Raw genomic sequence first — 16,178 nt, 5'->3', positions numbered from 1 at the left:
TGTGGTACACGTACTGAGAACACAAAAACACAAACATTTGGCATAATACAAGTACGATTCTGACTTCCCTCATAATTCCTGCCTTCTCATCCACCAGAAGATTAAGTGTAGTATATGCATTTACAGCCATTTCAGGTCTTCAGTATATATAACGTGGGAACGTTTGCTGGAACAAAACCGTTTGATTCGAAACATTTGGTAATGCATGTGATAAGTACGCTCTCGGAAACATCTTTGATAAATGTTGAAAGAACCAACTGAAACCTTCCTTCTGCAAAAACGGGTTTTTTTTTGCTAGATAATACATTTTTCTGTTGCAGATCTTGCATAGAGTACTGTTCGAAACACACCTGAAAAAAAGTTTCTTGTAACATGACTGTCAGACATATCAGCAATGTCAGAACGAATTACCAGTATATGTTTATTTAACAACAGTTGAAATTTTTCGTGAGTTCTAACAAGAAAAATTCCGCCAAAGTTAAACACATGATTTATCATGTTCCTATAGATGTAACTTAAAGGGAAAAACAATAAGTGCTGCTTATATCTGCAAACCACATTTGTAGGTCTATACACAATATATGCACAGCAATAATAACTGCATGATTCTGTCATCAGCTTCAGTCTATCTTTCGACCCAAGTAGTCTATCCATAATGCATAGAAATATACACACTGACGCACTATTTACGAATAAATTTCCTTACAACTGAAAATCAGGCTGTATAAACTATATCCACACAGCAACACAACAGTAACCAAAAATATTGTTTGGAAACATAAATTGTGATGGCCCACAAACAAATACCAGTAATATGGAGCTTATGAACAGCCGTGAAAATCTTTCAGAAAATCTAAAAACGCAAATTTAAACCAACTTTGAGATACATTTTATCTTATTCAAACAACACACTATGAAACTAAATTGTCACTAAGTATAGTGACTAAATGGATGTAATACATATTCCTCGATAGCGATCAACAGGTGATCTAATACATGTTCAGGTTAGTATCAATCGGTTTCATTGTACACTATGATCACAATATATTATTGGCTTTCTTGTCTATCAAAAAACGTTAAAAAAAACAGTATTCGACTGTTTTTCGGTGATCGAAATGTGGACAGATGTGCTCTGGTCTGTCACGTGATACTCACATGACCACAGTATTATCCTTTCGGTCCATACAAATAGTCATGTTTATAATGTCGATCACTGTATACCGTAGATGTAGTTATCCTTGCACGGTATTATACAGACACAAGTAGTTTATCAGGACCGTTAATGTTTGAGAACATCAAATGCTATTGTAGTATTTCGATTCCCGACATGGGTACAATGTGTGAAGCCCATTTCTGGTGCCCCCAAGCCGTGATATTAGTGGATATTCCTCCCTCACTCACTCACGATAATAGTATTTACGTTTTATGTGGGTGATAATACACAACCACTTGTCTTAATTTGATCTGTTCTTTGTTCCAAGGAAAGGGGGATGGTTTTCACAGTCGTCTAAGCCGCTTCAAATCGCTATGAAGAGATATCAATGGTCGTGGGTTCGCATTCCTGGTTCGTCCGGTTTATTATTATCTGGTTGTAAGTATGCTCGTTATCGTGGATTTCAATAATGTGTTAAACCGGACGCCTGTGTCATGTTGGGCTTTCATCCGACATTAATGTTGAAATGCCATGATATTATTGAATTACTGCTCAAGACGGAGTTAACCAACTCCCTTTTTCAATCGCTCATTTTTGGGTGTGGAATTGCTGCATTTAAACTGTAAGTCATACACAGCTGCTTCATGCGACATATGTGTCGCAATCGTGATCTTGGATTAAGCAGTTCTAGAGACACACACCCAAAAAAAATTAATCATGAGAGATATTGCTGACGTGAAGTCAAAAAAACTAATACTACTCAGTAACATTTGCTTGCATTTTGTAAAATGATAGGGTTATTATTTCAGAGAGACCTTTAATCAAACGATTTCCAATTTGAAACGTAGAGAGTTTAACCAAGAAATCGGTTCGCACAGAACTAAATTATGAAATATTGAAATGGCCACACAATATCAACGAAAAATAAATAATATATATTTAAACACTCGGGTTCAGGTGATCAATAAATAAAAACGGCTGTACAATAGGTCAAATAAGTGGCAACAGCAATAGGTGACAGGCCCTAGAATTAACAAGAGTGCACTCCCGAATTTTTGTCCAGTCCTGTCCAGAGAAATGATGGAAGCTGGAAGGAATGTGTTGTTTTGTTCCGTATTGTGGAAGCAGATTAGAAGTAAGTCGAAAAGGTCTCGCGTCGCCTTCTTGTCGCTCTGAAAGGGACAATATATTATAGAAAATGTCCCATCCAGAAACTTCTTGAACGATCAAGTTTGCCATGTTCATGAAAATAACAAGGGACAGATAACTCGAATTCTAGTACAAAACCATCTGTGAAGCTGTTGGTGACTGCGGTTCAGTTTTTGTCGCGGCCTCACCTGATGTCTTTCTGCAGTAGTTCAAGCATGTTACAGACTTATGCAATACCATGGCAATAAATCTAAAAAGACTGATTTAAAACGTTGGAGGGAGATATTTTCTGATACTTGAACATGAGCAAGTCTTCTGAGTTTCAGAGTGCCACATGTGATAAAAGAAGAACAAACATGTGGGACAAAGTTCATCATGGTCACAGATTTGTTAATGATCATAATTCGATTTTGTCTTGATCATGATCGAAACAATAGTTGGAAGAAGGGCTAGCTACGTGTCTTCAGAACTATTGTAACAATATTTCAACGTTTTCTGTAATTTTAACAAACGGCCAAAGTGGGCTCTTATTATATACCCTCCCGAAACAGAAACACACAAGTAATGTTCGTCGAAAATGTTTGAGGAAGTTAATTATGTCACAGATGTTATTATCCCCCGCCACGAAGTGATCTTGGAGCAGATCTTGAAAACGGTACCATATTTCTTCACCAAACTTGGCACATAGATAGATCTAGTGGAGAACTGGTGCCTTTTGATAGTTTGGGATTTATAAAAAAATATTTGAGTTTCCATGGCAACGACTTTGATTTAGACTGAAAATGGCAGTAGTCCTCATTTCCGGAGCAGATCTTGAAAACCGTACCATATTTCTTCACCAAACTTGGCACATAGATAGATCTAGTGGTGAACTGGTGCCTTTTGATAGTTTGGGATTTAAAAAAAAATATTTTTCGAGTTTCCATGGCAACGACTTTGATTTAGACTGAAAATGGCAGTAGTCCTCGTTTCCGGAGCAGATCTTGAAAAACGTACCATTTTTCTTCACCATATTTTGCACATTGATAGGTCTAGTGGTGAACTGGTGCTTTTGGTATAGTTTTGGATTTTTTTTAAATGTTATTTTTTGAGTTTCCATGGCAACGACTTTGATTTAGACTGAAAATGGAGGTAGTCCTCGTTTCCGGAGCAGATCTTGAAAAACATACTATATTTCTTTACAAAAAGGCACAGTGAACATAGTTCACAGGAGCTAATGCATTGCACACACCCGACATGTCATATTGGCGGGGGATGTGAGTATTTCCTGTTTGTTTTACAGTGATTTCTGATAGGATAACTTCGTCCAGAACGCGTCGTTTGGTAATTTATTGACATTGAAAACGGAATTTACGCAATTATCGTGAAATAAGCATGAAATGAAATATGCATTCACTTAGCACGTGGGAAATAAAGGGTAAAGGGTAGGGGTGTTGGGTATAAAATGGTGTTATTCTTTCGGTAAACTGAACTGAGACTTAAGACATCTAGCGACTTTGTGAAAAATATTTCTAAGCATTATACCAAAAAAGCAGAGATGGGACGTCTTCCATGTGCGATGAAAGTGGCAATGATTATTCTTTGGAATAAGATCCTCAACCGTATTGGAAAATTATCATATAACATTATCATTAATTCCTTAGAAACCCATTTAACTATTCCAAAACAAATAGGCATACTCAATTTTTTGTAATTCTCTTCAAAGCGTATATGATGCTATGCAAATGATGCGTCCTTTGGCATGTATGGATCCACAGAACGCGAATTCGAATCCCAGTATCACGCACATTGACTTGTACCAATTGTACCCGTGTTTATTCAGGTGAACACTTGACTTGCATCTGCTTGTGTTTATGACGGGTTCCGGTGGGGCAGGATACGCTCGCTTTTTCACGAACACCTGGAATCATCACTATTTGATAGTGATTCATAAACACATGCTGATGTTATGGTTGGAAACGTACAATCGACTCTGAATTCTTATTAATAAGGAAAGGGTATTGTCGCTTTTATTTACAAATCGCAGTAGAAGAAGTAGGTATAACCATACAGCTGAACTGTTGTAACCATTGGCAAATTATATATCTCCTGGATATCGACAGGAGTCCAACATGAGTCCAATTTTCTAACACATTACTCCACATAACACTCCTGTGTAACCCGTGTAGCATGTAAACCAACAACATTTGCATTTTTTCTATAAATGTAATTTGGATTTCAGCACTGGAGGCTGTTTAACATATTTTTATCAAAAATACTTCCCCCTGTCCATACATGAGAGGGAGCTCATGACATTTGAATCTAAAACAGAAAAATTAAAAACCTTTTTGATCAAGTATAGTGTAGTAATATCGAACCTACGCCCACCTGTACGTGAGATGAACAATACGCCCACCTGTACATAAGATGAACAAAGGGCCCAGAGTTACCTGGATGACATTAGGAATGATATATAAGACGAGCGTCCGAGAGAGTCAGATCAGTCATCGGCGATGATGTTTTGTGTGTTGAGGATGAGTGCGACCGGCGTTCTACTTCTGGCGTTATTAGCTATTCATAGCTTTACACCTGGGGATGCCCATCGATGGTTACATAGGTATTTCAGGCCTCGACGATGTGTACTTCAAACAGGTAAGAAACACGAGCAGTAGGTTAATCACTTTGTTTTCCTATATCCTGATCATCCATGTATTTTGTTGAAATTTATAAAAAAAGTGATACACGTTTGACTTCGACCGCCTCCGTGGTTTAGTAGATAGAGTGACTGCCTGGAGAGCGGAAAGTCGGTGGAACAATTCCCGACCGCGTCATACCAAAAATACTTCAAAATAGGGCACTTTTTGGCGCTTGGCATTACGGGGATAAAGAGTCTGTAGGTATAGGAGTGGGGTATCCATTTTAAACTGCTACTTGGTATCTTAATGGGCTTCAAGACAAACCGGCATTGGCCCGGGCGTCTCTCTCTCGTTGATACAAGAACATACAGTATTGTTCAGTATATTCAGTATTCAAAGCCTCCGTCCCATAACACAAAATATCCTGGATAAATCTCAAGCAATGTCCGATCGTTTCTTGGAATATCTAGATAATTTTATAAGTTATTAGAGCGACGGATTCTTTGATCTTTCGATATACATTGGCCAATACATTTAAGACTTGTGCAGTCTGTGGACGTCAGAGATATAATATTATTATTCGTGGTATGGTGAACACAGCGTCCATCTTAACAATCTTTCCTTTTCATAGTCTTTCCTATCTTTGCGGACAGATACCAATTTTGGTTTAGAAAGTCAAGTACATGTAAGTTGTTTAAAAATACTTAAAAACAAGTTAGTATCACCGATCACTTGACTTAACCATGCAAAACAAAAGCCATATTGGAAGAGTATAGTCCTGATGTTGGTTGCTCATGTTGTTTTTCCATAATCACCCAGAGACTTGAGCATAACAAATGCATCTTGTGGTAATGGGTGATCCTCGATATGAAAGATCCTGTAGCTGACTGATCGTGACAAGCAATGGTGTCGTAGAGAGTTTCTGTCGCACTCACCAAGTACCCTGTTGTTATTTGTATTAATGCTGAGACTGAAATGTCTTTTACAGAACCTAATCGGGGCTTGTTCAATAACTCTGCAGTATGTAGTTCCCCAGATGTCAGATCAATAACATATTATAGGTCATATCAGTCCAAATTTTTAAACATTTCATCACATTTAATATGTCCAAAGTTTTGTTGAAATCGCTTGATTGATAATAATGATTTTGCGGCTTGTGCTGCTAAACATATCTGTGATTTGGACAATGAGAGTTAAGGAGTGAAAAAAGAACTAATATATTTGTCATTAATCACAGTTTCTAACTGTGTGCCTTTAAGATATCATTTCTCATAAAGCCTGTGCAGTCCAGCGTATGTGAATACAATAATCTTTGTCTTGGTAAGATATCAATTTCCTTCTTGACATCGTTTGTTGAGTCTGATACTGCTTACACATCATCAGCATATATTTGTGCAAATGCAGAGGGAATTGCTGTGGGCAATAATATACACCAAGCACCTTCTTCCAAATATTGCATTATGATGACCACAGGCCAAGCGCCTTCTTCCAAATATTGCATTATGATGACCACAGGCCAAGCGCCTTCTTCCAAATATTGCATTATGATGACCACAGGCCAAGCGCCTTCTTCCAAATATTGCATTATGATGACCACAGGCCAAGCGCCTTCTTCCAAATATTGCATTATGATGACCACAGGCCAAGCGCCTTCTTCCAAATATTGCATTATGATGACCACAGGCCAAGCGCCTTCTTCCAAATATTGCATTATGATGACCACTGGCCAAGCACCTTCTTCCAAATATTGCATTATGATGACCACTGGCCAAGGCTTGGGAAAAGTCAACAAAGAACAGTAAAATCTGCCTCTTTTCTTCACTCGGTATCTGGGCAATAGCAGAGTAATTTGACCGAAAGCCAGCCTTCGATTCCGGTATAACATTATATGTGTCACACCATAGTCTTTGATTTTCCACTCCTTTTACGTAAGAGGCGACTAACCTGATCGGGTGGTCAGGCTCGCTGACTTGGTTGATGCATGTCATCGATCCTAATTTTGTGGATCGATGCTCATGATATTAATCACTTGATTGTCTGGTCCAGACTCGATTATTTCCAGACCGCCGTCATATACCTGGAGTATTGCTGAGTGCGGCGTTAAACAACAAACCAACAAACCAAACAAACCACTCCTTTTAACACCTTTACGCAATGAATCAATAATAGATATATCTCTGCAGCTGCAGGTGTTTGTGTCATGCTTCTAGACATGTGAAGCGGACATATAATACTCCTTCTCTGGCCATCTGGGAACGAGTTGCTGAGAACAATTTTATTAAAGTTTCGTGGGCAAAGGTCATTTTGTATCTTGTTGACTTTAAAATCCCGTGAAGATCCGGGTTAGAATTGTTCTTCAGCAACCAGTGCTTGTCGTAAGAAGAGACTAACGTGATCGGGTGGTCAGACTCGCTGACTTGGTTCATGCATGTAATCGTATCCTACTGCGAAGATCGATGCTCATGATGTCAATCATTGGAATATCTTGCCCAGACTCGCCAATTTACTTTGAATATTGCGGAATGCGATGTCAAACAAGAGAAGCTGAATTTAAACATTCATTTCCCATTCCATCAGAACCAGGTGATTTATTATGTTATAGGTTCTTTGAGCTGTTGTTGGGAAGGGGTTGGGAATGCCGGTGGCCCAGTCGTCTGAGGCGCTGCAATTCGCTGTGCAGAGTTGCGTCCCTTGGGCACGCCAGAAACCTATGGTCATTCCTATTATGTTTGTAGGTCTGTCAGCACCATACCCGTGCTCGTGGGTTTCACCAAAGAGGTAAACGTCTGAGACAAGCATCACTGCGGGCTTTCCCTCCACATTAAGCTGACACGCTGGGAAATAACTGGAATACTGTTAAAAGAGGCGTTAAACCCAACTCTCTCATTCACTTCTTGGAAGGGACTGTCAGAGATTAAGTCATTATCATCACGTATTATGAGTAACGAATGTCGTGCTATTCCGGGTTAGCTACAGAAGATACCCTGGCATCCTTTCATGACGACTAAATGGATAGGTGGTCAGGCTCGGTGACATGGTTGATTACGTGTAATAGTAATGACGTAGGACGATGCTCACAATATCAGTCACTCGAATGTTGACCGACCGGTGACACTGAGCTGGAATATTGCAGAGTTAGGATTAAACAATGCACAAATAAACAAACATGTAGGTTAAAATATTTGATGTAAGTCTGACGCCATTGGTACAATTTATTGAATAATTAAAGTTCATTAATTCTTAATGTTTTACCATCAGAATAACCCTGTAAGGCTGTTATGAACGTGACACCGACGTGCATATTGACAGGATGTAAGGCCTAACGAGTAAATTGTTAGTGGCTTCAGCATCTGGGCGTCAATGCAAATTACCTTCATGCATTTTATATTTCATTGAATTAATAATTAACAAGATTTGCATGACGCATATTTTAACTGAGTTAATACACTAGAACCATCTTGAGCCAGAGTATTCCAATCCCATATGCCGTATATCAGACTAGAAATACATGATACATTATAGATTTACTGAGTGAGTGAGTGAGTGAGTGAGTGAAGGTTGTGTTACTCCAGCAAGCCTTATTTCAGTTTTATCTGGATGAGCTTAGCTGATGGTGGAGATCATCAGTAATTCTCCGCGTTACAAATATCATAACAGGATGATAATATAATACCCTAGATTACCGAGGACCGGTTACGAAGGCTGCACTGAACTTTTAAGGTAAAACAAATATGCAGGTGGTTTGTTTGTTTGTATATTTCAGTGAACGCTGTGTGCAGAGTTGCCGCAGACCCCGGAACCACAGAACAAGTGAGCGGCACGATACGCCTGTCACAAACACTTAACGTAAGGCAACAACAAAGTAGATATTTGTTCGTCGGAATCTTTGCTCAAATTGGGCAATATTAGGACCTCAGTGACACCGCTTTTTTATGTATTGCTTAAAAGATTTGATATTTTGAAATATATTTTATACTTTTTGTAATAATCACCTGTTGAAATAATCAATGATTATATATAATTGATTGCAAACTAGATTTCATTGTTTGCCATTTGCCGACACAGATATTTGCCTTTTATTATTATTATTATCATTATTATTATTATTATTATTAATGAATCCAAAATCCAAACCCTAGCCTGAAGCATGCTGAAAGCGATACATTATTACCCCCATCAAGGATCAGTGTGCATTCGATTTTTATTCTCATCTCCTTGGAGTGAGTAGTGTTTTACGCCGCTTTTAGCAATATCACGGCTGTGCTCACCGGAAATGGGCTTCACACATTATACCCATGTTGTGAATCGAACCCGGGTCTTCGGCGTGACTAGCGAACACTTTAACCACTAGGCTAGCCCACAGCCCCTCTAGTTTCGAGTAAATGGAATTGCAAATGGTATAAAGCTTGAAATATTATGCTACGAATATGTTTTGATCTGATTGGGTAGAGGTGGCGGGTGCTGTGAGGGCAGTGAGTATTTGGTTAAATCTGACATGTGTTTAGATTCTAACACATGAAAAGACTGTTCCGATCAGGATTTAAACACAGTCCTAAGCACGTTTAAGCACATTTCGAAACACGTTTGGAGCTTTACATATTTAGCTTGTGTATACATGAGCATATTTGCAGGTTTATAGTAACCGGCTCGACGCATCTGAATACAAGGAAGACGCTCAGGGATGGACACTTTTGTTTTAAAGACCCGTGAATATCCGGGAGAGAATAGGTTTCAGCAACCCATGCTTGCCGTAAAAAGCGACTATGCTTGTCGTAAGAGGTGACTAACGGGGTCGGGCGGTCAGGCTCGCTGACTTGCATGACGCATGTCATTGTATCCCAATTGCATGGATCGATGCTCTTGTTTTCAATCACTGGATTATCTGGTCCAGACTTGATTATTTACACAGACAGCCGTCATATAGCTGTAATATTGCTGAGTGCGGGGTTACACAACAAACAAACGAACTTTGTTCGACGGGTCGAAGCAATGGCACAGTTATAAAGGAAGTGCCCGGGTCGATTCTTAAGGGAACAGGGGCGGTCGGGTAGCCTAGTGGTTAAAGCGTTAGCTCGTCACACCGAAGACCCGGGTTCGATTCCCGACATGGGTACAATGTGTGAAGCCCATTTCTGGTGTCCCCCGCCGTGATATTGCTGAAATATTGCTAAAAGCGGCGTAAAACCGAACTCACTCACTCACTCTTAAGGGAACAATGTGTGCAATCTACGCCTCATGTATCCTGTCGTCAAATTTCTGAAATTAGTTAAAAAAAACTCAGTCTGTTATTTAATTTATTTCAGTATTGTACATACAGACCTACGCCCCTTAGAATTGACCTTGAACTCCAAGGATTTATGACAAACGACACCGTGGTTCTGCACGGCTTCCGCGCCCACACCCTCGGAGACCTCAGTAACGGCTGTGCAAGCCTCGGGGAACACTACAACCCGTTTGGAACTAATCATGGCGGTCCTAACTGCACAGTGGGGTAATGTCAAACGTCTGCTTTTCTGGTTTTAATCGCAAACATATGAGTGAACCATGACGAATTTTGAGTAAAATCAAATCATGAGTTGATCAATGAAGGATTTAAAAATGAAACAGGGAGACGACGTCCGTCCTTGTTCGAGTTGAAGGTCAACGTTACTAATGATATTGTCCTTAAAACTTTCTATCAAGGACAATGTATATACTAATCTATTTTGTTCAATTTCTGTTCTCTTTCTGTGGTGGAGGGGTAGCCAAGTGGTTAAAGCGATTGCTCGCAACGCCGATGGCCCGGGTTCGATTCCCCACATGAACAGTCCATTTCTGGTTCCCTCAACGTGATATTACAGTAACTGTAAAATTGCTAAAGGCGGTGTAAAACAATACTCACTCACGCACTAGCCTATTTCTATTCCACTTCTCTTCTGTGCTATGGTCTAGTTTCGTGTTTTGTTTCAGACATGTTGGTGACTTCGGAAACATCATGGAAGAAGCTGATGGCACTGTCAATACAACCATTACTGATACGGTAGCGAGGCTGTTCGGGACGAACTCACTCATCGGCAGGAGCCTTGTGGTATGCGTGTCTTATTATACATGTATAATGTTACAACACAGACGTACAGTACGAATACAGCTCGATTCCAAGATTATGATTCTTAGTCTGAGACCACAATATTCGTCTAGGACTCTAAAATTCAGTGTGTAGTTTTATGGCTTTATTGCACCAGGATCCATTGATTTTGGGTGTGAACGAAGATTCGCCCCGATAATGTTCCCAGTTATGTAAAGCACCTTACCAGGTGGAACACGTCTACTATGTGGTCTCTTTGGGTTTCCCTTCACAATACGTGTGAGCTGGACCTGTGAAGATCCAGGCTTGTTAATGTTCCCAGTTATGTAAAGTACCTTACCAGTGGTCGTACGCTTCACACAGGTGGAACACGTGGTCTCTTTGGGTTTCGGGGCGGTCGGGTAGCCTAGCTAGTGGGTAAAGCGTTCGCTCGTCACGCCGAAGACCTGGGTTCGATTCCCGACATGGGTACAATGTGTGAAGCCCATTTCTGGTGTCCCCCGCCGTGATATTGCTGGAATATTGCTAAAAGCGGCGTAAAACCATACTCACTCACTCACTCACTCACTCTTTGGGTTTCCCTTCACAATACGTGTGCGCTGGACCCGTGAAGATCCAGGCTTGTTAATGTTTCCAGTTATGTAAAGTACCTTACCAGTGGTCGTACGCTTCACACAGATGGAACACGTGGTCCCTTTGGGTTTCCCTATCCAATACCCGTGAAGATCCAGGGTAGACGGTCTTCAGCAACCCATGATTGCCATAAAAGGTGATTATGCTTGTCGTAAGAGGTGACTAACGTGATCGGGTGGTCAGGCTTGCTGACTTGGTTAATGCATGTCATCGTATCCCAATTGTGTGGATCGATGCTCATGTTGTCAATCACTGGATTGTCTGGTCCAGACTCGATTATTTACAGACTGCCGTCATATAGTTGGAATATTGCTAAGTGCGGCGTTAAACAACAAACAAACAGAGAAACAACCATGTGTGAGCTGACATGTCATTACAGGTCACAGTAACGTAACACCCAACTTACTCACTCGTTGTCGACGATATAAGGATCTGTACCGAAACGTCGCCTTTACAGCTATTCTGAAATTGTGTCTACTTTGGCATTTAATGTTATTTGGAGGCAGGTGACATTGTCCACTTTACAGAGTACATCACGAATGTTTGGAAGATAACCTTAGTCGCACTTTGTGGAAGCACTTTGGCAGCGTCGTTCCACGTACAAAAAAATCATGTCGAAGGTTCCCATCCGAACATCTCTAATCAAATAGATGTTTTGAAAACTGAACTTTGATACACCTGAAAGATGGTAGTCCCACAAGACGAAATATAAGGATTGGAGAATGCCCTGGCTATATATATGAGACATTTAGAGAATGGACATAAATATGCTATCGAGTATATGTATTCTTATCTGGAGGCCCCACTCAATCCCCGGCTCAGATTACACCAGAGTGTTACTTGAATGACAAATCTCCCCTACCCCCAACCCACCCAAGCACCAACCCCCCCAGCGCACGCATCGAACCCGCCCACCTCTCTCCCTTCTCCCCACCATGATGGTGCGTTACTACCTAAACAGGTCATCAGGTGAACGTATCAATACCATGTGCCAAAACTGAACAGGGGTAGAAAAATACAGTGACAATGTGGTGGGTTCATTTCAGCTCATTTCAGGGGAGTATTCCGAGCTTGGAGTAAGTGTGTTGGGAACAGTAGAGGGGAGAGATCATGACCTGAGCCTAGGTTGAAAGCACTTGAGAGTGATTTGAACCTTAGCCCAAATAACTCTGGAGTGATTTTTTAAGGAATTGATTTGAGTCTGCAACACCTGGCGATTGGGACGATCCCGTCATGACTCAAGGTTTTGTTCGCATTCATGTAGATGCCCTAGTCTCTCTTGTCACACTATCCTTTCGTGTTCCTTTTATTTCTGACAGCAGTTTAAACTCAATTGTTTTCACGAATCTAAAATAACATCTGGCATAGTCAGCCTGCTGTGCTGACTTTTAAAATAGTATTCAATTCTGAAGAACTAAACTGAAATTTCATTCACATTTGTAGATTCGTGGAGCGACTGATGACCTTGGCGACGCTGGACCAAGAGTAGGATGCTGTGTCATTGGTCGGGGGGAGAGCCCACCGACCACGGTGGTGTGGGGAAAGTAATATATGGCCAAGTTCTATCGTGTGGGAGAATATTTTCGATGTAGAATATGCGAACTCACTGTATAGCCCTATGTCTATGTATACAATAAACGTGATTGCCTCAAACTCTATAACTCCGTGTTTGAACATCTATAATTAAGAAGCCGTAAATGTTGGTTGACAGATCAAAGCAATAAATGTACAGGACAAGTACGTTTACCATAGTGAGTGAGCTCGAGTAAGTAGGGTTTAACGCCGCTTTTAACAGTATTCCAATTATATCACGGCGTGTCAGCTTAATGTGGGAGGAAAGCCCGAAGTGATGCAGGTCTCAGACGTTTACCACTTCGCTGAAACCCACAAGCACGGGTATGGTGCTGACAAACCTAGAAACATAATCAGGGCGAACCGGAATTCGAACCCACAAGGTTTCTGACGTGCCCAAGTGACGCAACTCTGCACAGCGAATCGCGGCGCCTTAGACGACTGGGCCACCCGTGCCCCTCGTTTACCATAGAGAACCCATGAGTACCAAGGGTATGAATTTGTTACACCATGCGTTGTTGTCGGGATAAAGCATCTGAAATAGATAGAATTATTATTAAACGGCCCGCAGTGGGTCACTGTAATGTGATAATGCCCCACTTTGTCAAAGGACGGGCAAGTAGCATTCCACGTTACCATATGACGTCATGGTTTAGTGTAGCATACTTACGTAAAAAGTCGGTTATTTGAATAGGAGCCAACTGGTGACAGATGGGTCAGAGATGTCACGTGCAAAGATGTCAAACAAAGATACAGTGATTCAAGTGAGGAAACAATTGACAGATTCCGATGCAGAGTAAGCGAGCTATAATGCGAACTGCAACAGACCATGCCCTTGCAATATTCAACCAATATTTGTTATTCTTCCTGTACATCTGGCTTCATCCAATTATGTGTTATCTTTATAACTGTCGTTGTTAATGTGAATCTGATGCTTATAAAACACACACACACACACACACACACACACACACACACACACACACACACACATATATATATATATATATATATATATATATATATATATATATATATATATATATATATATACCAGAAGTTGTTTTTTATATATTCACCAAATTCAACCAGTGGTATGAGCATCCGCAAAAACGTTGGGATCATGGCACTAATATAATTACCATGTCAATGAACACCAAACTCTTAACGACTATTAACGTTGGATATCTCGCAAAATGGCCTCTCTCCGATGTTGGCGAATTTCTCTCAACTAAGAAACATAATCCACCAACACGCTCATCTTTTCTGTCGTACTTCATTTTTTTAAATCAATACAAGACTATAGTGTCATTTGGTCTCAGTATCAATTTGACAGCCGGTACATTAAACCCAGCTGCTATCTCCTGTCTGTGTTGATTGCACGATGCTTCCCGTGATATCCGTACGCCCGCTGTCTCTCTAAGAACGAGTGCCGTAATGATCAAACCTATGTTATAATCTCTTGTCCTCAGAGTAGAAACAATGTGTAGGTAGAGTATATCTGGAGAACACCAGATTGATAATATTAACTATTTTGAAATTCTACAAAAGTCTGATTGTTAATCATATATATCAAACTAACCGTTACGAAAGGAAGGTAACTCTAAATTCGGTTCTGGTCTTACCACTTCGGTGGACCACTAAATAATCTAATTATTCAGTGTAAATACATGTATGTTTGTCACGTCATGGTGTCATTGATTCTTTGACAAAGCAGAAAAAGTACCCACATTCAGAACATTAAATTAAATTATGATCTCAAAGAGCAATACAATCATTAACAATAAAACATTGCAGATGGTAAAATGATAGGCCCATGTATAGTGATGGAAGTCGGGACATATAAGAAATTATATTCGACAATCTATTAAAAGTGCCAGGAAATATCTGAGTGACTCAAATATGGATTGAATGTTTGTATGATCAAGTGTTTTATAAACTAAGACGAGATAGCAGTGTAACGTCACCTTTCGTGAATTGTTTGATAGGCATTACTTAAAAGTTGACAGATGACAAAGTAGACACAATTTACGGATAGCAACTTCTTTAATACTATAGAGGCGACGTTTTGGTATAGATCCTTATACCGTTGTCACGCAAGGCTGGACATGGTGCAGAATATATATATTAGGTGGAGGATTAGCAGTAACGCCAATTGCATACATGAGAGATATTAACATGAGTAGGTTAAATAATGACTACGGAAGAATACTACTGTAACAACTTGATGGACAGAGAACACATGACGAGGAAGCCAAATAAGTCATGAAGCTAATTATTAGGATTATGTATACATAGGTTGGGTGATGTTTGCTTAATGAGTTCATAATGAGCGGATGGGATGAAATAGCCTTCATCTCTGTTGATTGATGGCTGGTGCCGGCGAATGTTGACTGCTTCTGGCAGTTGTCTTTTAGTGACGTCATGATGGTTGTTGGAGAGGATTTGGACATTGTGTTTGAGACAACTTTCTGATGTATACGTCATTGTGTACGCTCAGATATTAATTAACGGTGCACGTTGACCCTCGCCATAACAAATACATTGACAGTACTTAATGGTTTGTATGACCGACGTTCCTCCATTACCAGGGAAAACTTAGATCAAGGCAAGTGAGTGAGTGAATAGGGTAAAGCGCCGCTTTGAACAGTATTCCAGTTACATCAGACTGTGTCAGGTTAATGAGTGTCGAAAGCCCGAGGTGATTCAGATCTTTACCTCACGATTCATACGACGAGTATGGTGCTGACAAACCTAGAGACATAATTGGGGGAACCGGAATTCAAACCCGCAATCTTGGTTTTTGGCGTATCGAAGGGACGCAACTCTGCACAGCGAATCGCGGCGCCTTAGACGACTGGACCACCCGTGCCCCTGTTTATGTTAATGAACAGTTCTGATAACATTCTTCCATTGACGACCACAACAGTTAAGTTTAGAAACATAATCATTCAATAGCCTATGAATAATTCAGAACAAATAAAACCTATTC

At 40.3% G+C, this 16,178-nt stretch overlaps 1 protein-coding gene across 1 annotated transcript; it reads left to right on the top strand.

Moving 5' to 3' along the window:
* The first annotated feature begins 4,794 nt into the window (after window positions 1-4,794).
* Window positions 4,795-13,162, top strand: LOC139449905 (superoxide dismutase [Cu-Zn] 1-like). Its single transcript, XM_071231507.1, has 5 exons — window positions 4,795-4,933; window positions 8,681-8,763; window positions 10,221-10,408; window positions 10,867-10,984; window positions 13,058-13,162. Exons 1-5 carry the CDS (start codon window positions 4,795-4,797, stop codon window positions 13,160-13,162), a joined length of 633 nt encoding a protein of 210 aa, XP_071087608.1.
* The last annotated feature ends 3,016 nt before the right edge of the window (window positions 13,163-16,178 follow it).

This window comes from Haliotis cracherodii, unplaced genomic scaffold, assembly GCF_022045235.1.
Source record: "Haliotis cracherodii isolate W230 unplaced genomic scaffold, xgHalCrac1.p SCAF_10, whole genome shotgun sequence".
Lineage (NCBI taxonomy): Eukaryota > Metazoa > Mollusca > Gastropoda > Lepetellida > Haliotidae > Haliotis > Haliotis cracherodii.
Note: the sequence above shows the minus strand (reverse complement) of the source record. Positions and strands in the feature narration are given on the sequence as shown.